The sequence below is a fragment of the Drosophila takahashii genome, chromosome 3R (genome assembly GCF_030179915.1).
Source record: "Drosophila takahashii strain IR98-3 E-12201 chromosome 3R, DtakHiC1v2, whole genome shotgun sequence".
In the NCBI taxonomy this organism is placed as follows: Eukaryota; Metazoa; Arthropoda; class Insecta; order Diptera; family Drosophilidae; genus Drosophila; species Drosophila takahashii.
Genome location: NC_091681.1, coordinates 1,116,079 through 1,141,156, shown reverse-complemented (window position 1 = coordinate 1,141,156; position 25,078 = coordinate 1,116,079). Strand labels below are relative to the sequence as shown.

Genomic DNA, 25,078 nt, shown 5'->3' with positions numbered 1-25,078 from the left:
TGAGGGAAGATCGTTAATAAACAAAGTAAACAGCAAAGGGCCTAAATGACTACCTTGAGGAACTCCAGATGTCACGTTGATCATTTTAGAAACAGCGCTCTTCAATATAACCCTCTGAGTCCTACCATTCAAGTAACTTGAAATCCGAGTTAATAGATTACATGGGAACCCAAGCTGATCTAATTTGAATAAAAGGAGAGAGTGGTTAACAGAGTCAAGGGCCTTACTAAAATCTGTATATATAACGTCAGTCTGCATGTTATTCTTATATCCATTTATTACAATAGATGATAATTCAAGAAGGTTGGTGGTGGTCGATCTTCGCTTAACAAAACCATGCTGACACGGTGATATTAGCAAGGAACATAAATGCTGCAAATGAGAATTTAGAAATGCCTCTATAATTCTGGGCATCCGCCTTCGCACCCTTTTTGTGGAGTGGAATAATGAAAGAGTCCTTCCAGATAGTTGGAAAAACTGATGATGAAATAGACAAATGAAAAAGTTTAAGAATCGGTTTACAAATGGTTGAAGCACAAAACTTAAGCACACTCCCAGGGAGTCCATCAGGACCGGGAGAATACGTTGGCGTTGTTGTTGCTAAATCCTTTAAAAGAGAACTTTCGGTAATTACAGGGGTAAAAATACAATTAGCCCTATTTAAGTGGTTAGGGTAGATAGGGTTTGACCAAGCAGCCGAACTATAAGTAGTTTGGAAAAACTCGGCAAATAAATCCGCAATTTCAGAATCCGACGATGCCTCTTTTGAGTTTAAACGTACCGATGAAGGCAATGCCGAAGACTTACGCTTGGCATTAACGAAGTTATAAATCTGCTTCGGATCATTTGAAAACTCGAATTTACATCGATTTAAATACATGGAATAGCAATGACTGTTGAGAACATTAAAATCTGAACGAGCCACAACATATTTCGCAAAATCAGATGGCTTTCCCGTTTTTTTATACTTTTTATAAGTGTTGGATTTAAGATTTTTAAGTCTTTGAAGCTCATTGTTAAACCAAGGAGGCCTGTTTAGCTTCGGAGGAAGACTGTCAGGCACGCATTCGTCAAAAAAAGTGTTTAAAACGCTATAGAAAAGTTCAATTGCACTGTCAATATCCATGCAATTGTACAAATCAGTCCATTTATATTAAGAAATCATGTAGTTTAGTTTATTATAGTCACATTTACGAAAGCATCTCCTTTTAGTTTGAGGAACTAAAGGAGAAAGGGTATCAGTACAGGGGAGGCCAATTGTCAATTCCAAAGTTGGATGATATCGGTCTTCAGGTACAACAAGTGCGTCAATTCTAGCTACAGTGACGTGCGGATCTAAAACAAAGACTAGATCTAATTGTCTATTTAATGAATTTCGTATAAAGCTTACTTGCTGTAACGATAATTCTAAAAGGCCATCCATAAAATCATGGGCGGATAAAGGAGTAGCGACAAGTGAGTCAGTGGGAAGAGACCAAGAGGTATTTGGTAGATTAAAGTCACCCAAAACAATCAAAAGGTCTCTGTTGGAAAGAAAGGATAGAACAGATTTTATAGCAGACAGATGGTGTTCATAAATGATTAAATCAGAGCCAGGAGGAATATAAAGCAGGTTATAGAAATAGATAAGGATTGCAGGGAAACTTTGACACTAACAAATTCTATTTCGTTAGGGATATGAAAGTTAAGTCTCTCCGATGTTAAAGTAGAGGTAACGGCAATCAGTACACCACCCCCCTACGCGGGAAGCAATCGGTCCTGAGTTGTTAAAGTTATTTGACAAAACTTCAGAGTCAGATATCTCTGGTTTCAGCCAAGTTTCCGTAAAAGACAAAATATCTTAAGTAAATGCAGAGGAGTCAGCATAAAGCTTTGGTAGCTTCATATTTAGTACTTTAACATTTTTATAAGCCAAAAATAAACCTGTTAATTTTTTGGCACAGTGGAAGGCCTATTATTAGGCACAGTGGAAAGTCGATTATTAGGCACAGTGGGAGGCCTGTTATTTGTTCTCGGTTTATTGGGAACAAATTCTTTTATTACCAAATCATCATTAAGCCAAAAGCTTTCAGAAAGTAGTACATTAAACACATCAGGCGGAACAAATATTTTAAAAGAAGATATCCTACGGGCGTACGAAAATCGAAATTGTTCAACTTCAATGTCCTCGGATGGGAATTTTTCACGTATGAATTCCATAACATCCTCAGATTTGGTATCCGGGGTAAATCTAGAAACAAACAATTGCTTTCTATGTGGAACAACTGAAAGTTTCTTACGCCCCCCAGCAGCAGTCTGAACCTCACTCGGCTGGGACCCAGAAGCGATTCCTACTGCATCTACGGTCAGCACCGACTTCTGTGCCTCAGGTTGGCATCCAGAGACAGGGTCACCTCCGGAACTGGCTGTTACCATAGGCACAGGTGGCTCGCTTACCCCTGTGCCGACCGGAACTGCTGCAGCTACCGAGTTCAATGTTTTGTTTTGTTTCACGGTCTTATTAACCGCCCCTGAGCTGGCTTTTTTCCGTTTAGGCGACTCGGTTAATAATAATTTCTTATTATTAAATTGGTCGCAAACTGAGTTGAACCCGTCATTGAGCTGTGTGAAAACTCGTGAAAGGTTCAATAGACCGTCTCGAGTCTGCCTCATAAAGCTGCTCATTTCGACTGTCATTACCTTGCAGGACTCACATGCCCACAAGAGACCGGTACGCATTTCAATGAAGTCTTTAACTCTGCCAGTAAATCCTGCATATTTGACGTGCATGACCGAATCGCAGAGCCAGCAGATAATAAAAGAACCTTTGGTTGACATCGGAAGAGCACAACTTTTCTTTATACAGATAAGGGCCATTTTATAGGAAAAAAAGATTATTCAAAGAAATAGAAAATAAAATGTGGAAAATATACCTCGAGTAAATTTGGCACTGGGATCAAATTCCAAAACCGCAAAAAACACAAAACACAAAAGTATAATAGCGCGAGATCGCGAATTAAGTGGCTTGTGGGGCACCAACAACAAAACGAACGAACAGTTACAATGTAAAGCGAGAGAGAGAGAGACTATGAGAAAAGCACCCAAGAGAAATTTGGCAGCTTCCGAGAGAGCGAAATTAAAGTTATAATAGAGCGGAATAGAGAGAGAGAAAAAGAGAGAGAATACAAGAGCAAATTTAGAGAGTGCAAAATAACACCAACAAAGCCAAGATATTAAACAAATCTAATGGAAATTGTTAAAATAACTAAAACCACATACCCGTTAAACAGGGAGATCTATTTAAAACACTAACGCGATTTTTAGGCAAACTTTGTTAGTAAGCTAAACACAAAACACTTGCGAAAAAATCACAAAATTAAATCAAAAACTCAGAGCACAGGTAAACACAACCGTTCACAAGCGACGCTAAATCGATATTGACTCGGTGCAGTTCCAGGGATTCCAGATTCAGCGTTTCTATTTATTTAAATTTTGTTTTTAAGTAGTCAAGAATCAAAACGCCTCTTTCCTACAAAGTTACAATGAATTTTCTTATATTTGTTTGAATATTCCTATGGGAGCCTTAAGATATAGTGGTCCGATCCAGCTCGCTCCGAAATATGTACTACCTGCAATAGAAAGAAGACTTTCGGGAAAGTTTCATCGCGATGGCTTTAAAACTGAGAGACTAGTTCGCATAGAAGCGGACAGACGGACAGACAGACAGACGGGCAGACGGACAGACGGACAGACGAACATGGCTAGATAGACTCGGGTATTGGTGCTGATCAAGAATATAAATACTTTATGTGGTCGGAAACGTCTCCTTCACTGCGTTGCAAACATCTGACTGAAATTATAATACCCTCTCCAAGGGTATAAAAATGGCGACGGTTTTAACAAAAAATGTACTTTTTCAAGGTATAAAATTTTGAATTTGTATGCTCTAAAAAAAGAAGTTTTAAAAAAAATTGAAAATTCTTCGTTCAAGGACTAGCTATTGTTATAATAAATAAGTGGTCAAAACCACCGCAAAGGTGGTTTCGAAAAAAAAAGATTCTGAGATAATCGCGTTTAAAGTTTCAAGTTTGTAAGGCCGATGTGCAGGTAGTGCGCTATAAATAGCTACAACTTTGGTTCTAAAACTCCGATCGTTATGATTTTTTGTAAGAGTATTCTCAACAGAATATATCGTTCAAGAATATGCAATAGAAAAAAAATCGATTTTTTCATCTGTCACAACTGTATATAACCCCTTAAAACAAAAAGGAAACAAGACGCTGCCGTACAGAAATGAAAAGCACGTGCAACTGTCCATTTGCATATGTACAATGTACATGTGTATGTGAGAAGCCACTATGCTAAGTAAAATTGACATTACCAAAATATCGCTTATACGGTTCGACCATATCAAGTTAAAACTGATCTTAAATATGTAAAATCGAGCTACGTTTCATATCGATTTTATTTTTGGGTGTTTATATTCAAATATTTAAAAATGAAAATACATTTTTATACCCGTTACTCGTAGAGTAAAAGGGTATATTGTATTCGTGCAAAAGTATGTAACAGGGAGAAGGAAGCGTTTCCGACCCCATAAAGTATATATATTCTTGATCAGGATCACTAGCCGAGTCGATCTAGCCATGTCCGTCTGTCCGTCTGTCCGTCTGTCTGTCCGTCTGTCCGTCTGTCCGTCTGTCTGTCTGTATGAACGCTGAGATCTCGAAAACTATAAAAGCTAGAAGATTGGCATTTTGCATGCAGATTTTAGGAGTTCCTACGCAGCGCAAGTTTGTTTCAAAATGGTGCCACGCCCCCTCTAACGCCCACAATCGCTAATATACGATTTTAAAAATGTTAATATTTTGGAAAAGTAAAAATGCAGTTATATTGTGTTTATCAATACCTATCGAAATGTAGAAAAAATTTTTCAAATCGGACCATTCGTTAAAAAGTTATGCGTGATCAACGTTTTCTATCTCTATCTCCATCTCCCTCGCACTCCCTTTACCTGAGTAACGGGTATCTGATAGTCGGGGCACCCGACTATAACGTTCTCTCTTGTTATATAATAATATAACCCAAATATTATTATTTATTTGTCGTTAAGAAATGCCGATGAACACGGACTTTTAAATCGTGGTTTAGGGAAAGACGCATTTAAGCAAGTCACTTATAAAACCCACATTCATTTTTATTTATTACTAAAATTGGTAGAACTTAAGGGGAAGGTATGGTCTTGCACAAAAAAAAAATAGATTTTTTTAAAAAGTTTGTAGATTAACATCTTAAGATTATACAAAAAAAGTTTTAAGTCAATCGGACAAAAACTTAGAAGCTATGCTAAAATTAGTACCCTAACCTCTAAGACTTTGGGTTCGTTAGTGCATCTTTAAGTGTGTTTTTTTCGAAACCACGTTTCGAAAGTCCGTGTTCATCGGCATTTCTAAACGGCTTAACCGATCGTTTTCAAATTTGTCGCATATTTTTCATCATTAAAAAAAACCCGCCCCTGGGAAGCGTTTTTTTTTTTTATTTTTTAACTTTAAGTACTTTTTTTTAAGCCGAAAGTCACATATTTTAGGTGAAAGGACTTCCCAGGGGGCAGGTTTTTAATTCTTAAGATAAATGTAAAAAGAAATTGGAAATCCGATCATTTTTAGCGGAGGTACAGTGAACACCGCAAAACGCCTTTTTTAATAGTGTTCCAGCAATCGCTTTGCCACCGATATATTAGCCGATAGTATCTGCTATAAAAATTACTTAAAAAACACTTATTAATATAAAAAAGGCTTGAATTAAATCCATCAAACCAGTTTTATAGAAAAAATCGCAAAGGTGGTCGATTTTTTGGTGCCAAGTATACAATTGGTTTGAATTAAATCCATCCAACCAGTTTTTATAGAAAAAATGGCAAAGTTACTTGCCCCCCCCCCCCCCCCCCCCCCCCCCCCTCCCCCTTGACTTAACTCTTTAGAATGAGTCATAAAAGTTTCACGAAGAGATTCTAACTATTTTGGAACTTATAACAGGATTACGGCACCACCTTCCTTGACCAGTAGATATGTTCCATAATTTTTAATGCGTTTTTCTTAAAACCATGTTTTTCTCAGCTGCAGACCGTGTATCTTAAGGGGGAAGCTACATATTAAACGGTAATTTTTTCAAGTTTTTATACCCTTGCAGAGGGTATTATGATTTCACTCAGAAGTTTGAAGACGTTTCCGACCCCATAAAGTATATATATTCTTGATCAGCATCACAAGACGAGTCGATCTAGCCATGTCCGTCTGCCCGTCCGTCTGCCCGTCTGTCTGTTTCTACGCAAACTAGTCTCTCAGTTTTTGAGCTATCGGGAAGAAACTTTCGCAAAAGTCTTCTTTCTATTGCAGGTAGTATATATGTCGGAGCCGACCGGATCGGACAACTATATCTTATAGCTCCCATAGGAAGGATCGGAAAAAAAAAACTTTAAAAAATTCTAGCTTCGGTGTTTTTTGAAATATTACCTTCTTCTTTTGGGGATGTTATTTTTTAAATATTTCTGAATTTCGAATTAATTATTTAAAAAATCGGACTACTATATTATATAGCTGCCATAGGAACGATCGGAAAATTAATGGAAAAGTAGTAGGAAATAAATTCAAGCTTCTTTGGTTTTTATTGTATTATCTTCTACTCTAGGATATGACTCTTTTTAAATATTTCCGAATTTCAATTTTAATTTGATCAAAATCGGACGACTATATCATATAGCTGCCATAGGAACGATCGGAAAATTAATGAGAAATATTAGAAAATTGAACATTTTTGCGATTTGTTAATTAATAGGAATGATCTGCAAGGGTATATAAGCTTCGACTGGCCGAAGCTAGCTTCCTTTCTTGTTTGTGATTTTTTTTTAACCAATAAGGAATTGTGCTGGGATTTCGTAACTTGGCATGTTGATTACATTCTTTTTATATAATTTTATCCAATTTTTATTTTGCTTTTATCTTTCAAAATGGCGGCCGTGGGAATTTTTTTGTCAGGCTATATTAAAAAAAAAATAGGCCAGCTGCGGATCGTCCACAGGTCGCTGTCTATATCCGATTTTTATGAAACTAAGTTTATTTTGTTAAGAAATAATGTAGAAACTGTCTGAACCTAACTTACATAGAATATCTCAAAAACTATGGTTGTGGCACTCTTTCAAAGTTAAAAATCTATTTTTTCATAATTTTTTGGCTATCAAAAAATACTTAAACGTACAAATTTCTACATTAAGTAGGTTCAGACAGTGACCAATTTTATTACAAACATTTCTGTAAAAGCAGCATGATAATAGAGGCACTTTTTTAGATACACGATCCGCAGCTGAGGAAAACGTGGTTTCGAAAAAAAAGGCATTTAAACGGGGGTGTCACAGAAATCCATTCCAACCGAATTTCCCCCGAATAGCAAATCTCGGTGTCACAGACGTAATTTTTGACGGTTTCTAAATCCCCCGTATTTTGCCGGACGTTTTGATAAAATTACCCAACTTACAAATGTTTCCCAAAAATATAACTTTATTTAAAACAACTCTAATGAATTTTATGAACTACCTGCATACTACGATTTTTATACCTATTTCGGGTTATATTTAAAAATATGCTTTTTATAAAACCTCTTCAAAAAATTAGCTATAAAAAACCGTTAGCAAACCGTCTACCTGGCAGTGTTACCAATTAGCTAGAACTTTAAAATACCAAATTTGTCAAAATTTCGGAGTTAGTTATCGAAATGTTTTGTTAACGAATTATTTATTCAAAGGTACATAGAATTGTAGTTAAAAATGAAACTTATTTCTGGTAAAAATTTCATGGTAAAAGAAGTTGTAGTTATTGAGAAATTAATAAAAACAGGCCTAAACAGGTCCTAGCCTCTAACAGTTTATGCCGCAAGTACTCTAGAACTTCTTGCCAACTTACAAATGAAAATAACCCAACGCAGCCGCGGCAAACCGCTGTTCAGGGCTGCAATATGTAGCCTGGCGGGTAATTCAATTTTTTTTTTATATAATGTACAATATGCGCTTTAAATATATATTCTTTTTGTAATTTTGCAAGAAAAACATAAATTAAGTTTAAAACTTATTGGTAAATAGTCAAAATAAGTTAAATAAAATTCGATAATTATTGAATATTCGATATTTAGTGTATGCATCCAGCCCTGGTCGTTTTTCGGTAAATTTTCCGAAAAAAGGAAATCTTGCGAATTCCTGTGACACCAACGGTTTTGGTGCACGTGCAACTGTCCATTTGCATATGTACAATGTACATGTGTATGTGAGAAGCCACTATGCTAAGTAAAATTGACATTACCAAAATATCGCTTATACGGTTCGACCATATCAAGTTAAAACTGATCTTAAATATGTAAAATCGAGCTACGTTTCATATCGATTTTATTTTTGGGTGTTTATATTCAAATATTTAAAAATGAAAATACATTTTTATACCCGTTACTCGTAGAGTAAAAGGGTATATTGTATTCGTGCAAAAGTATGTAACAGGGAGAAGGAAGCGTTTCCGACCCCATAAAGTATATATATTCTTGATCAGGATCACTAGCCGAGTCGATCTAGCCATGTCCGTCTGTCCGTCTGTCCGTCTGTCTGTCCGTCTGTCCGTCTGTCCGTCTGTCTGTCTGTATGAACGCTGAGATCTCGAAAACTATAAAAGCTAGAAGATTGGCATTTTGCATGCAGATTTTAGGAGTTCCTACGCAGCGCAAGTTTGTTTCAAAATGGTGCCACGCCCCCTCTAACGCCCACAATCGCTAATATACGATTTTAAAAATGTTAATATTTTGGAAAAGTAAAAATGCAGTTTTATTGTGTTTATCAATACCTATCGAAATGTAGAAGAAATTTTTCAAATCGGACCATTCGTTAAAAAGTTATGCGTGATCAACGTTTTCTATCTCTATCTCCATCTCCCTCGCACTCCCTTTACCTGAGTAACGGGTATCTGATAGTCGGGGCACCCGACTATAACGTTCTCTCTTGTTATATAATAATATAACCCAAATATTATTATTTATTTGTCGTTAAGAAATGCCGATGAACACGGACTTTTAAATCGTGGTTTAGGGAAAGACGCACTTAAGCAAGTCACTTATAAAACCCACATTCATTTTTATTTATTACTAAAATTGGTAGAACTTAAGGGGAAGGTATGGTCTTGCACAAAAAAAAAATAGATTTTTTTAAAAAGTTTGTAGATTAACATCTTAAGATTATACAAAAAAAGTTTTAAGTCAATCGGACAAAAACTTAGAAGCTATGCTAAAATTAGTACCCTAACCTCTAAGACTTTGGGTTCGTTAGTGCATCTTTAAGTGTGTTTTTTTCGAAACCACGTTTCGAAAGTCCGTGTTCATCGGCATTTCTAAACGGCTTAACCGATCGTTTTCAAATTTGTCGCATATTTTTCATTATTAAAAAAAACCCGCCCCTGGGAAGCGTTTTTTTTTTATTTTTTAACTTTAAGTACTTTTTTTTAAGCCGAAAGTCACATATTTTAGGTGAAAGGACTTCCCAGGGGGCAGGTTTTTAATTCTTAAGATAAATGTAAAAAGAAATTGGAAATCCGATCATTTTTAGCGGAGGTACAGTGAACACCGCAAAACGCCTTTTTTAATAGTGTTCCAGCAATCGCTTTGCCACCGATATATTAGCCGATAGTATCTGCTATAAAAATTACTTAAAAAACACTTATTAATATAAAAAAGGCTTGAATTAAATCCATCAAACCAGTTTTATAGAAAAAATCGCAAAGGTGGTCGATTTTTTGGTGCCAAGTATACAATTGGTTTGAATTAAATCCATCCAACCAGTTTTTATAGAAAAAATGGCAAAGTTACTTGAACCCCCCCCCCCCCCCCCCCTCCCCCTTGACTTAACTCTTTAGAATGAGTCATAAAAGTTTCACGAAGAGATTCTAACTATTTTGGAACTTATAACAGGATTACGGCACCACCTTCCTTGACCAGTAGATATGTTCCATAATTTTTAATGCGTTTTTCTTAAAACCATGTTTTTCTCAGCTGCAGACCGTGTATCTTAAGGGGGAAGCTACATATTAAACGGTAATTTTTTCAAGTTTTTATACCCTTGCAGAGGGTATTATGATTTCAGTCAGAAGTTTGAAGACGTTTCCGACCCCATAAAGTATATATATTCTTGATCAGCATCACAAGACGAGTCGATCTAGCCATGTCCGTCTGCCCGTCCGTCTGCCCGTCTGTCTGTTTCTACGCAAACTAGTCTCTCAGTTTTTGAGCTATCGGGAAGAAACTTTCGCAAAAGTCTTCTTTCTATTGCAGGTAGTATATATGTCGGAGCCGACCGGATCGGACAACTATATCTTATAGCTCCCATAGGAAGGATCGGAAAAAAAAAAACTTTAAAAAATTCTAGCTTCGGTGTTTTTTGAAATATTACCTTCTTCTTTTGGGGATGTTATTTTTTAAATATTTCTGAATTTCGAATTAATTATTTAAAAAATCGGACTACTATATTATATAGCTGCCATAGGAACGATCGGAAAATTAATGGAAAAGTAGTAGGAAATAAATTCAAGCTTCTTTGGTTTTTATTGTATTATCTTCTACTCTAGGATATGACTCTTTTTAAATATTTCCGAATTTCAATTTTAATTTGATCAAAATCGGACGACTATATCATATAGCTGCCATAGGAACGATCGGAAAATTAATGAGAAATATTAGAAAATTGAACATTTTTGCGATTTGTTAATTAATAGGAATGATCTGCAAGGGTATATAAGCTTCGACTGGCCGAAGCTAGCTTCCTTTCTTGTTTGTGATTTTTTTTTAACCAATAAGGAATTGTGCTGGGATTTCGTAACTTGGCATGTTGATTACATTCTTTTTATATAATTTTATCCAATTTTTATTTTGCTTTTATCTTTCAAAATGGCGGCCGTGGGAATTTTTTTGTCAGGCTATATTAAAAAAAAATAGGCCAGCTGCGGATCGTCCACAGGTCGCTGTCTATATCCGATTTTTATGAAACTAAGTTTATTTTGTTAAGAAATAATGTAGAAACTGTCTGAACCTAACTTACATAGAATATCTCAAAAACTATGGTTGTGGCACTCTTTCAAAGTTAAAAATCTATTTTTTCATAATTTTTTGGCTATCAAAAAATACTTAAACGTACAAATTTCTACATTAAGTAGGTTCAGACAGTGACCAATTTTATTACAAACATTTCTGTAAAAGCAGCATGATAATAGAGGCATTACTTTTTTAGATACACGATCCGCAGCTGAGGAAAACGTGGTTTCGAAAAAAAAGGCATTTAAACGGGGGTGTCACAGAAATCCATTCCAACCGAATTTCCCCCGAATAGCAAATCTCGGTGTCACAGACGTAATTTTTGACGGTTTCTAAATCCCCCGTATTTTGCCGGACGTTTTGATAAAATTACCCAACTTACAAATGTTTCCCAAAAATATAACTTTATTTAAAACAACTCTAATGAATTTTATGAACTACCTGCATACTACGATTTTTATACCTATTTCGGGTTATATTTAAAAATATGCTTTTTATAAAACCTCTTCAAAAAATTAGCTATAAAAAACCGTTAGCAAACCGTCTACCTGGCAGTGTTACCAATTAGCTAGAACTTTAAAATACCAAATTTGTCAAAATTTCGGAGTTAGTTATCGAAATGTTTTGTTAACGAATTATTTATTCAAAGGTACATAGAATTGTAGTTAAAAATGAAACTTATTTCTGGTAAAAATTTCATGGTAAAAGAAGTTGTAGTTATTGAGAAATTAATAAAAACAGGCCTAAACAGGTCCTAGCCTCTAACAGTTTATGCCTTCGCAAGTACTCTAGAACTTCTTGCCAACTTACAAATGAAAATAACCCAACGCAGCCGCGGCAAACCGCTGTTCAGGGCTGCAATATGTAGCCTGGCGGGTAATTCAATTTTTTTTTTTATATAATGTACAATATGCGCTTTAAATATATATTCTTTTTGTAATTTTGCAAGAAAAACATAAATTAAGTTTAAAACTTATTGGTAAATAGTCAAAATAAGTTAAATAAAATTCGATAATTATTGAATATTCGATATTTAGTGTATGCATCCAGCCCTGGTCGTTTTTCGGTAAATTTTCCGAAAAAAGGAAATCTTGCGAATTCCTGTGACACCAACGGTTTTGGTCGGTTGGTTTCTAAACCAACCGTCCCCAAATCCGTCGACGGGTTCTGTGACACCCCTGAAAGTAATGAAATGGAATATCTACTGCACAAGGAAGGTGGGTGCCGTCATCCTGGTATAAGTTCCAAAATAGGTAGAATTTCTTCGTGAAACTTTCATGACACATTTGTGACGACCCATCGTTACAACAACTAAATGCAACAGAGATATAGGTAGTCGAAGGCCATCGAAAGCGACCCAGAACTCTACGTACCCGTTGCACGCACGACGAAGCAGTTCACGTACCGGCCCATCCGCAGCGCCAACGCGATCACTCGGCCCATCCGCAGCGCCAACGCGATCACTCGGCCCATCCGCAGCGCCAACGCGATCACTCGGCCCATCCCCCAGCGCCAACGCGATCACTTGGCCCATCCCGCAGCGCCAACGCGATCATCACTCACACTTCCGTAGCGTCACGTACACACAACGAACCAGTTCACTATTCGGCCCTTCCGCAGCGCCGACGCGACTTCACGGCCCATCCGCAGCGCCGAAACTCGCCACAAGCAGTGGACCTCTTGGCCAAGTCACTGACAAGCAGTCAACGACAGCAAGCAGTTCATCACTCACACTTCCGCAGCATCGGATCCACGACGGCAAGCAGTTCATCACTCGGCCCTCCCGTAACACCGAACCGACAGCAAGCAGTTCAGCAGTGCAGCAAGCAGTGCTCAATAGTGCTGTTCACGCCAAAAGGGCGTTTAATTTCGGTAGGCAGTGTCGAGCGGCAGTTTTCTCCAGATGTCCACATCTCGCGCGCTCACACTGCCCTTCGCTCTCCCTCTCCAACTCTCCCGCAACTCTCCGCTCCGCTCTGGAGCCACTAAGCTAAGATTAGAGTAATTAGTTCCTATTTTCAAGTGACCAAATAAACAGCCGCACGTCGCGTAAAACCCCGAAGTTTTCTATCCGTGTTTTTCGTTATCTTTTCTACGCGGATGTTCATCCGCTTTTCCTCGGACTCATCATCGCTGCGACAATCAATCAATCGCTGCCACCCCCGCCCCAAAATATTTCAATACTTTTTCCTAAAGTAAAAACAGCAAAAAAAAATGACAAAATAATAATAAAATAATAATAATTTTTGAATTTCAAAGTTTGAAAGGGTCCCGGAGTTTTTGAGATATTCTTTGTATGTTAGGTTCAGACAGTTTTTGCATTATTTCTTATAAAAATAAGCTTGGTTTTATAAAAATCGGAAAATGCACAGCGACCTGCGGACAATCCGTCGCTGCCTCTTTATACCCGTTACTCGTAGAGTAAAAGGGTATATTGTATTCGTGCAAAAGTATGTAACAGGTAGAAAGAAGCGTTTCCGACCCTATAAACTATATATATTCTTGATCAGGATCACTAGCCGAGTCGATCTAGCCATGTCCGTCTGTCCGTCTGTCTGTCTGTATGAACGCTGAGATCTCGGAAACTATAAAAGCTAGAAGGTTGACATTTTGCATGCAGATTTTAGGAGTTCCTACGCAGCGCAAGTTTATTTCAAAAGGGTGCCACGCCCCCTCTAACGCCCACAACCGCTTATATACGATTTTAAAAATTTCATTATTTCGGAAAAGTAAAAATGCAGTTTTATGGTGTTTATCAATACCTATCGAAACGTAGAAAAAATTTTTTAAATCGGACCATTCGTTAAAAAGTTACGGCGGATCAAAGTTTTTATCTCCACCTCCTTCGCACTTCCTTTAGCTGAGTAACGGGTATCTGATAGTCGGGGCACCCGACTATAGCGTTCTCTCTTGTTTTTTTAATATAGCCTGGCAAATAAATTCCCATTGCCGCAATTTAAAAAAAAATTGATTAAAATTTTATAAGAACAAGGTAATAAACATGCCAACTTCAAAATTCCCCTATTGGTTAAAAAATCACGAAATACATTAAAAATTTGTAGTTCTAAATGTATTTCCCCCCTTAAACTTAACTCATTATTACTGTTCTTACAAAATAATAAAAAAATGTTATTCCGAATTTTTTTAGGATCCCCAGTTCCTTAATTCAAGTTATCCTCGAGGATCATCTAAATCAAAATGTACCGTAAGTGATAATTTTCGGCAGCAATTGCAGTCCCTCATAGATGTCCTTCAAAATACGAAGCCGTGGTAAGTTCGTATTTCATTTCACTCATATTAAACACAAACTTACACATAAATAGGGGAGAAGGGTGCAAAAATAGTAAAATGGGCGTAATAGTTTGTGGCACTAAAGGTTTCTTAGAACACCAGAGGGCTACGCTAAAGTTTGAACATTATGATGTTGATGAATTACGAACCAATTTCCGTCAATGTAAAATTTGTGAGAATAGTTTCATTCTGTTCGCGACACTTTATTAAACTTTGGTCGTTCTCGAGATTTTTTGAAAAATGTATTTTCTGAAGCCAAATTTCGTTCCAAACGGATTGCTTGCCATTTCTGGTGTTTTTTTGTAAAAACTCAACACACTCTCTCTGGGGCTGTAATAGTACAACTTATTATGTAATAATAAGAGTTTGTTGGAGAATATATAGGGGAGTGTAGGGTAAGGTGACGAACGATTCGATTTTTTAATGTTATTTTTCCAAAAATCAATATTTTTCAAAAGTGGAAAAGCAAAAAGTTGATTACATCCACTGAGCATATTTCTGTGAAAGTACGATTAGAAATTCCAACGCAGCTAAATCCTACAGCGTTTGGCATGAACCATTCTTTTTTTGCACTTTTAAAAATTGTAGGGTAATGTGACGAACGATTTGTTTTTTAATGTAACTTTACCAAAAATCAATATTTTTTAAAAGTGTAAAAGCAGAAAGTTGACCACATCTACTGAGCATATTTTTGTAAAAGTACGATTCGAAAATCCATCGGAGTTAGATCCCACAGCTTTTGGCGTGAGCCATCCTATCCAACTGACGGCACGACTAAAATCCATACAAAACTACAATAAAACTGCAGCATTTAATGTTATCAGGTAATATTAGAGTTTTTTACACAAAATCAACAACAACAATTAAAATTTGTGAATAAAAAATATTTGTCACCATACAATATAAAAGGTTCGTCACGATACCCTACAAGGTACACTTGGAGCAGAAACGGTGTCACTCTTAAACGGCGCAAACAAAAAAACGCCAAGTAACAAAAACTGTTGATTAAGATCTCATTTGTACGAGCATATATTTATCTGATTTTATTTTTCACTCATCTTCGCTCTGGCACTGCTGAAACACAAATAAATTGAATAGGTTTGCTAGTTTGAGCACCACCTTTTTAGAAAAAATTAACACACGAAGAAATTTCGGGACTTCTAATAATATTACTGTAAAAACATTGTCGACACGATGAGAGGTGACGACTACATTTATTTGGAATTTTTAACGTGACGTCATATGTGAGATTCGACGAGTTCGTCCATTACCCTACTCGTCAAATTACCCTACACTCCCCTATAATTTTCATAACTATTGTAGGTTTGAACAACATGGTGCGATGAAGGCTTTAAAAGACGAAAGTTCTATTTCAAAGGCAGCACAAGCAATTCAACTAAATTTTGAGACTACGAACTTATATCAATCTCTCACGGCAGGACGCAGCAACTGAACGGCAATTCAAGAAGATAACTCCGCGATAATTCCGCGATTCGCGTATTTGCTAAAATATATGTATATATCTTTTTCAATATAGGAGTTTACCAATGAACAAGAGACAGTATTGACAGATTCTTTGCTCAAGTCCAGTGCAATATTCTAGACGTTGGGAAGCTTGCCCTATGTTGTTCAATGAAGATTAAAATGGTCAGTTATATGCCTTTATGAAATGCCAATCAAAATTGTCCCTTCGAAAACCGCAACCAACCACTCTAGCACGCACGTCAAGCTTTAATCGGCACAATGTGGAAATGTTTTATACAAATTTGGCCACAATGATGGACCAGCTAAAGGTGCAGCCGCATATGGATCATGGATGAGTCCGGCGTCACTACAGTCCAAGGGCCAGATCAGTGGCGGATCCAGGATTTCTTTGTGGGGGGTGATATCAGAACAAGTTTTTTGTTGCATACTTTTTGAACACCAAAATTTTTTTTTCATTTTTCACCCGAGTGGGGGGTGACATATCACCCAAATCACCCCCCGTGGATCCGCGCATGGGCCAGATCAAGTTATAGCTAAGTGTGGTGTGAAGCAAGTTGGGAAAGTGACTTCAGCTGAAAGATGTCAATTTATTACCATTGCACTAACAGTTTCCTCATGAATCCACAATTCCACAATTTTTCATATTTCCACGAGTCCGATTTCAACCGAGATTTTTAAATGGATCCCCAGGACAGCAAATTCATCCGGATGGATGAATGCCGACAGATTTCTTCTATTTTCAACACATTTTAAGTCATGCATTGGCTCATCAAAAGAACATGCAAAATTGTCTGACATTGACTATGCCTTCTAACGTCACTGACCGTCCACCTCCTGAAGAGAGCCTTGCAGTTGACCAAATAACCAATAATCACGTCAACCAAGTGGATGATCCGGAAATACAGCTGATAAGAGAAGAACTAGATTTGGACTATGCTATTGAGAGTGCTTTACCACTTCCAGAAGCACCACCTCGAAAAATCACACATACTGGTCCGAAGCCTCGTGTGACATCTATTTTGACACTAACTGTAACCGCAGTTTTATATCATGGAAAAGGCTTACAAAAAACACCAAATTCCAGTCAATTTTAGATTAAAAGATTGGTGGCCAAAGTGTCCAATAAAATTAATAATTAATAAAACTACGTTTCGTACTGTTTTAAGTTAAAACTTTTAACGCCAGAACTGGGGCTGGACTAGTTAAAAAAGTATGTTGACATTTTGCAACGTTCTTCGAAGCCTTTGCAATTGACTTCAAAATTATGTAGGAAAAAGTTATAGCCAAATGAACAGCCGTTCCCTTTATTTATAGCTGCTATGTCTAATCAAACTTTTCTTACCATTCGTGCCCCCTTCTCCCCTAGAACTAAGTGCCCAAAAGTTCATTCCTAGACCATTTTGGACGTTGCTGCAGAGTAATCAGATACTCCTGAGTCCTTGTAGCATAGACTGGATGCTTTGCCAATATCCTAATCGGCCCACTGGGATGTGACTCAAATCGGGATCTGGCCCTGTGGTTAAGGGTCGCTCAATTAAGAAGTGAACAGGTAATAGGTAGCCAGTTTCCGTATCCGGTGTGTGGCACAAGGGGCGTGAACTTATCACTGCGCTTATTTGAGCTAGAAGTGTGCGCATCTGTTCAAAGGTGAGCGTTGAGTTTCCGGTTATTCTGCGAATATGTAGCTTGACATAACGAACTGTCATTTCTCTCGGGAGAATAAGTACCCATTGGATGCCTTCATCCGCAAGATAGATACGGTGTCCTTGTGTGTCTGTGAAGAAAGCAATTCCGTCGTCAGGACTGTGGCAAGTTCCAGGTGGATGGCCTAGGTAACCATGCAAACAAATAGGCTTATGTAGCCCTTGCTAATACGTGGCTTTCAAACCTTGGCATCTTTCAGAAGGATTGGACCTGCGTAGTCGCAACCAGTATATATAAATGGAAGCGCTTGAGTAATGAGTACGCTGGGTAAATCAGCCATTTGTTGCTGGGATGTGTGGTAGCGTTGACGAAAGCAAGCTAAACAGTCGTGTGTTATCTTGCGATTTAGATTACGTGCTCCAAATATACAGAATTTTTGCCGAACAATAACAAAAAGTGAAGAAACGCCAGGATGGAGGTTCACTCGGTGCTCGTGTTCCAGTATCAGCATTGAGATGCGATGTGTTTTTGGTAGCAAAACTGGTGTGTTTTGCATCCCTTGACAACTGCGAGTGGTGTAATCGTCTGCCAACCCCTTAGGAAATCGTTTTTGTCGATTATGGGCGCCAGTTTGATCAGCTGTGTTCGGTTCCTTAGGGATTTTTTATTGAGGAGCAATTGGTAATCGTTTTGGAAACAACCTTGTTTTATGCAGAGAATCATTGCCGCTTTGATCTAATTAAGTGGGAGCGCTCTAGAAACCTCTTCGTGAGCTGGATTTTGAGTACGTTGAATAGATCATCAAGTGGATGAATTGGTCCATTGAGGCCCCTTCCACAGCAAATGGAAGACAGTTGGATTTGTTTTGGAGTCCACGAGACGTTAAGCACTCCTTGGAATGCACATTGGTATGAAAAGCCTTTTTTGGCATAAACTCTAATTTTAAATATACGGATTTCAATTTTCTTGTACATATTATTAAGACCATTGTAAAATTTTGGTTTTCATTAGTTTTTGATTTCGACCACGCCCACATTAACCACCCTCGACCGCGAAGGTAATTTTAACAATACGGACTTAAATTTGTTTGTACATAATTTTAGACTATTGTAAAATTTCGGTTTTCATTAGTTTTTGATTTTGACCACGCCCACATGAACCAATCCCGACCGCGAAGGTCGCCCACATTAGTTTTTGATTTTTACCACCCCCAGTCAGCCGGCCAAATTCCATATATAAATAAAATGTACGTGTTATATTTTTATTTTACTCATCATCTGTATTTAACTCAAAGTCCAAATTTTGTTCGAACTCGAAATGCGGTTTATCAATTACTGCATCAACAGGGGGTGCCTCTAAAAGCGCATTAGAAGACTTTTAGGATTTTCTTTCGAGAGATTTGAAGCCATCTTTCTTTTCAAACGCGATCCACCTTTCTCGTAATTTAAGTGGGGCCGACCAGTCTTGTTTTTTTCAGAAAATTATATTTCTGATGCAAGCCAGCTTGCATTTGCATTTTTGAAGCATTTAACATGCCTATATTGTTTCTTTAGCAGCTAACATGAGAAACAAAAGTTTTTAATGTCTGTTTTTATTTTTGAGCCTTTCGCACATCCAGTGAACGGTATCGACATAGCTGCGATTATTCTTCAGCCACACTTCCAGCAGTTCGCCCCTACTAATGTCGAGTTGTTCCGAATCTATTTAAATATTACGAAATGGCGCAAGTATGCGCAAAAGTTATCAACTTCATTTAATCATATACACAATAACACATATTACCACATTTGCACTTTTCGCAATCCTGCGTACACTTGCTAGTTTTACTCCACGAAACACAAATATTTATAGGTTAACTTCTACACAAAACATGGTTCAATAAAACAATTAAAAACAGCACAAAACAAAAGCATTTCTAGTGTAAGCCCTTTAAGCAATATTATACATACCTTGACGAAGATTTTACATAATTTAGCCGAAAAGAATGCGCGTAATTTGCAATAGAATAAATAATTAAACTTTTGTGACACTTCGTAGAAAAACTTAGGCGCGCGCAACTTAACTCGAACAGCTGACTTTAGAGAGCTGTCAAAAAGCCAGGGATGGTAACAAAAATATTTTAAAAATAGTTTTATGATAGTTGAACATTTTTTAAACGGATAAAAAAAGAAAAACCAAAAATTTCACAAAATAATTTTGGACTTTATGCCAAAAAAAGGCTTTTCATCCCAATGTGGAATGGTGTCAAGGATTTCCGAGGTTCTGTTTCTAAAAAATGTCTTGAGTTGTGCTGGCGCAAATGACAGCAAGGAGAGCACTATTGAAAAGTCGGACCAGCCAAAAACAGTTAGGTTCTTGTGGCATATTCCAGATGTGATTGAGCCAATCAGTGGGCTGAGAAGAAGTGCTGCGCAAAGTTCCAGACGTGGCAAGGATTGTTGTTTTAGTGGAGCCACCCTTGTTTTTCCAGCCACAATGAACACCGAGATGGAGCCATCGTCCGTTATGACTCTGCTGTACACCACAGCAGCATACACCTTGGTTGAAGCATCTGAAAATCCGAGGAGTTCGATTTTGTCCAGATCGTTGGCAACAAATTGCGGTAATCGGAATTTTTGAAGAGTGTCCAGATCTGCTCTCCACTTCAGCCAGTTGTCCGCCAGTTTAGTTGGGAGTGGATCATCCCAATCCAAATTCAAGAGCCAGAGCTTTTGGAACCGGATTTTGAATGGGATAACAATGGGTGCCAAGAGTCTGAGAGAATCAAATATCCTCGAGACGGCGGACAAGACTAGCAGCTAGACCGACATTGTACGTTAGAACGTCTTTTCCAGGATGCCAGTACAGTCCGAGAACTTTTACTGGTGACGTTTCTGCCGTTTGTCGCTATTGTTCGTTTGTATACATGGTGTATTCGATACCCATTACCCGAGTTCAACTCGCGAAATGATCCATCGTAAACTACTCGTAGCTTTCGACCCAGCACTGATTTCCAGTAGCGTTTTGCTCAGGTGGCACCTCACGCATGTACCCCAGATTTGTGTACTCCCGCTTAAAGTATACGTACTGTGTACACTAGGGTGGACTTTTTTTGTATGACATTTTTCGGGTAATGTTCTCACCCCTTCTTATATTGGCTTTTTGTATCCTTAATCTATAAAAGAAAGAAAAAGTAAAAAAATAATTAGTTTTAGGTGGTGCGCAACGGCTTCAAAGTTTATTACGCATATTTCAGATTCATCTAGATGCCGTAGACTTGATTTAATACTTTGGCAGTGTTTAAAAAAATGTATAAAACACTTTCCCGAGCTTTTGAACAAGGCACAATGGGCAAATAGTCAGAAATTTACGCATGAAGTCAAATTTTAAAGCTAGATGTTTTAAATTTGGCATAACAATGTAAAATGTTAATGTAGAATTTCGGATTTTTTTTCTTTTTTTAATTAAGCCACCCCCTTACCCCTTCTCCCACAACCAATAAAAAAACAAATGAATTTTAAGGTTATGTTGTAATATTTTATCCATAGATATGTCTCTTTTTCTGCATCATCAAGTATTATATTTAGGTTTTGATTAGAATCATCGGCAGAGTCCAAATCCACATTTTGTAATTTAAAAAAAAAAAAATGCCAATTCTTCATCAGGGGTAAGTTTAATAATCACCAGAGATTTCAAAGTTCCAGTCGCGTTGCCCGTCTGTTGTTCTCTGACACCTTTTAATGCATTAAGCAAATTATCCTCTCTCTTCGCTGAAACAAAAGCCGCATGTAAGAAGTGATCTGTTGAATTTATTTCTGATAAAGATCGTTTGCTAACTTTTGTTTTAGACGTATTCCAGCCTGTTCATAACTTAGTTTTGGCCTTCCCGTAAACTGTTTTTCAATGGTTATAATAATTGTCTGCGAAAGCCATGATGAGTGCTGAGCCTTAAATCTAGACAACATTCGGTTGCATTTAGGGAAATATTTTTTGATGTGTGATATGAGCGTGTTAACTTTTTCCTCGATTTCGTTAACCTGTGACATGCTGACTTCATTCACATTTAAATTTTTTTCTAAAATTCACTTTTTTAAGGCAGAGGCGTCGCGTCCATTGCTCTCCCAAATCTCCAGCAATGTTAAGCGGCAAAACTCATATTCGGCTGCCACATGATAGATGCAATGTTTATTAATTTTTACGGTTTCATTTTTATAAATCAAGCTAGCAATCAATCAGCCGACTTTGTTATCGCGTGAAATTCAAATCGCAGCTTTTAAAATTTTTTTGAAAACAGTTTTATTTTATCCAGAGTATTCCTAATTGAAAAATACATTCAATTTTGTATATTAAAATGATGATAACCGACCCCCAACTCGCAGCAATGACGAGGAACACCAATCTAGTTTTTTCTCCTGGAGAAAAGGGCTTAGTTTTTGAATATTCGTTGCAACCGGTTTATTTTTCCGAATTATGCCTATGTCGTCACTGAACTCGTGAGATTGAATCACTTCCACTATTTTCTCGAACGCAAAATTCAGTTCTCTTGGAGTAATACTTTTTTCAAAAGGCTGCGACACTTTTTTGCACCTTTGAATAAACCGAAAGACCCACACGAAAACCCTTAGAAGCCTTATGTGCGACGAAAAGGATTCTATTTTCTGAAGCACACAATTAGGCTCAGGGATAACCACAAGCGCCAAAACTGATTTGCGTAATTCCATCGACACGACATCAGCAGGTACTTCGAAGTGTCGATTCACAGGCCAATCTTTTTCTGCATCGAGCAAAAACGACGGCCCAGCGAACCAAATGGAAGCTGTGAGTTCCTCAACGTCACATCCCCGTGACACGATGTCCGCTGGGTTTACTTTCGTGGGGACATGTCGCCAAATTGCCTTTTCCGACCACTCTTGGATCTCTGCAAATCGGTTTGAGACGAAAACCGACAACGACGACGGATGCGTTTTAATCCAATGCAGAGTGATCTCCGAGTCCGTCCATAGGAACCTTTGTGATCGGAAAATTAAGCAATGGTCTTACACGATTATAAAGATCCGCAAGAAGGTGAGCTGCGCACAACTCAAGGCGGGGCAAAGTTTTCGTCTTGAGGGGAGCTACTTTGGATTTTGCTGTCAATAAAGATACTTTTAAACCTTCAGCGGTACTAGTGCGAACATAGATGCACGCTCCATATGCTCGCATGGAAGCGTCAGCGAAACCATATATTTCTGCCGGGACTTTGGCGTCTTTATGAACGAATTGCGATACCTAGATCTTGGGCAGTTGCAACAGCGTTCCCTTAAAAGCTTCACAAGATGTCTGCAGTTGCATCGGCAGCGACTCGTCCCAGTCTAACTTTCGAAGCCACAGTTCCTGCAACAACATTTTTGCCCTAGTCACTAGAGGGCACAACAGGCCAAGCGGATCGAAAAGTCGGGCAGTCACCGACAGTATGTTTCGTTTTGTCGCACGAAGATCCAGGAAAGAGTCGTCCAACCGAAATTGAAAGTAATCTTTACCCGGCAACCAAACCACGCTAAGGGTCTTAGTTACGTCTGAGTCTGCCGTTAGCGGCATGACAGTGCTTTCAGATGCGGATAACTCTGGGCAGTTAGAAAACCACTTTGCCAATTCAAATCCTGCCTCTTGCAATACCTGAGAAACTTCGTCTCGAAGGCTTAGCAGGTCCTCAACGCTTCTGGCGCCAGTCAACAAATCGTCAACATAAAAGTCATTCTGAATGACCTTGGCGGCTTTTGGACACGAATCCTGCGCGATCTCTCCAAGCCGATTTAAACACCGAATCGCCAGATAGGGGCTGGCGAAGTACCATAAGTCACGGTGTTCAGCTTGAAGATTTTTAGAAACTCAGATGGATCTCGTCTCCACACTATGAGCTGAAAGTTTCGGTCAGCTTCGTCAACCATTACTTGACGATACATCTTTTTTACGTCTGCTGCAAGCGCAAACTTGTGCAGTCTGAACCGAAGCAGGGTCGAATACAGCTCCTCTTGAATGGTGGGGCCAACCATCAAGATGTCATTCAACGCGACCTGCGTCGATGTACGGCTCGAGGCGTCGAATACCACTCTCAACTTTGTCGAGGTGCTTTTTGATGTGTGATATGAGCGTGTTAACTTTTTCCTCGATTTCGTTAACCTGTGACATGCTGACTTCATTCACATTTAAATTTTTTTCTAAAATCCACTTTTTTAAGGCAGAGGCGTCGCGTCCATTGCTCTCCCAAACCTCCAGCAATGTTAAGCGGCAAAACTCATATTCGGCTGCCACATGATAGATGCAATGTTTATTAATTTTTACAGTTTCATTTTTATAAATCAAGCTAGCAATCAATCAGCCGACTTTGTTATCGCGGGAAATTCAAATCGCAGCTTTTAAAAATTTTTTGAAAACAGTTTTATTTTATCCAGAGTATTCCTAATTGAAAAATACATTCAATTTTGTATATTAAAATGATAACAACTTCAACTTTATGCGTTAATTTCTGACTTTTTGCCCATAGTGCAGGTAAGTAAGGATGCATAGTAAGGATGAAGTCGTTGATGAAAGTCAAGTCCCTTGGAGGCGAATATAATTTAAAAACGAGGACGGAAGCTAGCTTCGGCAAGCCGAAGTTTTAATACCCTTGAAGATTTCACGAATTAAAATTTGACTACAATAGCAACATGAATTAAAAACAAAATATTTCATAATTCAAAAAATTAAATTTTTAAATTTGTCTCCTTATTGCTCCTATGGGAGCTATAGGAAATAGACGTCCGATCGGAACGAGCTTTTACCCTGATCAAGGTATGCACAAAAAAATAAGATTTGGAAAGATTCATGTCAATAGTTTTTACACTGCGCGAAATATCCTGAAAAACATAAAATTTTAACCTATTTCACCCTATTATTCCTATGGGAGCTATAGGATATAGACGTCCGATCGGCACGCGCTTTTACCCTGATTAAGGTATGCACCAAAAAAATACGATTTGGAAAGATTCATGTCAATAACTTTTACACTGAGCGAAAAATCTTTGGTTTTGGCAAGTTATAGCTATAGGATATAGACGTCCGATCGGGTCAATTGTCAAACTTGATCTGCGTACACATGTTTTAGGATGACTGTGAAAGTTTTAAGTCGCTAGCTTTTAAACTGAGCTCGCAAACGGTATTGAAGCAGACGGACATGGCTATATCGACTCGCCTATTGATCCTGATCAAGAATGTATATACTTTATGGGGTCGGAAACGTCTCCTTCACTGCGTTACAAACTTCTGACCAAAATTATAATACCCTCTGCAAGGGTATAATAATAGTTATCATTTCTTCGACTATAACTTTTATTGGCGAACGCAAAAGTGACAGTTAATCTTCAAAATTATAATACAGAACCTCTATTTAAGTGTGAGTCACACAAAAAAACTGTTAATAGGCATGAAATAAACCTCTACTTGACTATTTTATTTATTTATTTATTTATTTATTTATTTATTTATTTATTTATTTCATTAGTGATTTTTAATCGACCTATGTTTACTATTGAGTGCGTTAGCAAACTCCAGGTCATTTTTTAGAAGTTGAGTT

At 37.8% G+C, this 25,078-nt stretch overlaps 2 protein-coding genes and 1 long non-coding RNA gene across 14 annotated transcripts in view; 2 read left to right on the top strand and 1 right to left on the bottom strand.

The window, feature by feature from the left end:
• Myo81F (Myosin 81F) overlaps nt 1-25,078 on the top strand; it is a 1,428,838-nt gene that overhangs the window by 417,866 nt on the left and 985,894 nt on the right. For all 12 annotated transcript variants that reach the window (XR_011419017.1, XM_070216714.1, XM_070216710.1 and 9 more), the window contains one exon: nt 14,237-14,358. Coding sequence is in view for 11 of the 12 variants with exons in the window: in XM_070216714.1 (XP_070072815.1) it covers nt 14,237-14,358 (122 nt within the window). In the remaining variant the exon portion in view is untranslated. The remainder of the gene's footprint in view (nt 1-14,236; nt 14,359-25,078) is intronic.
• The window catches only part of LOC138913340 (uncharacterized), a 275,105-nt gene that overhangs the window by 137,837 nt on the left and 112,190 nt on the right, over nt 1-25,078 (bottom strand). The gene's annotated exons all lie outside the window — the stretch shown is intronic.
• LOC138913413 (uncharacterized) lies at nt 17,106-18,579 on the top strand. Its single transcript, XR_011419148.1, has 3 exons — nt 17,106-17,696; nt 17,768-18,051; nt 18,109-18,579. It is a non-coding gene; the product is annotated as an uncharacterized lncRNA (long non-coding RNA).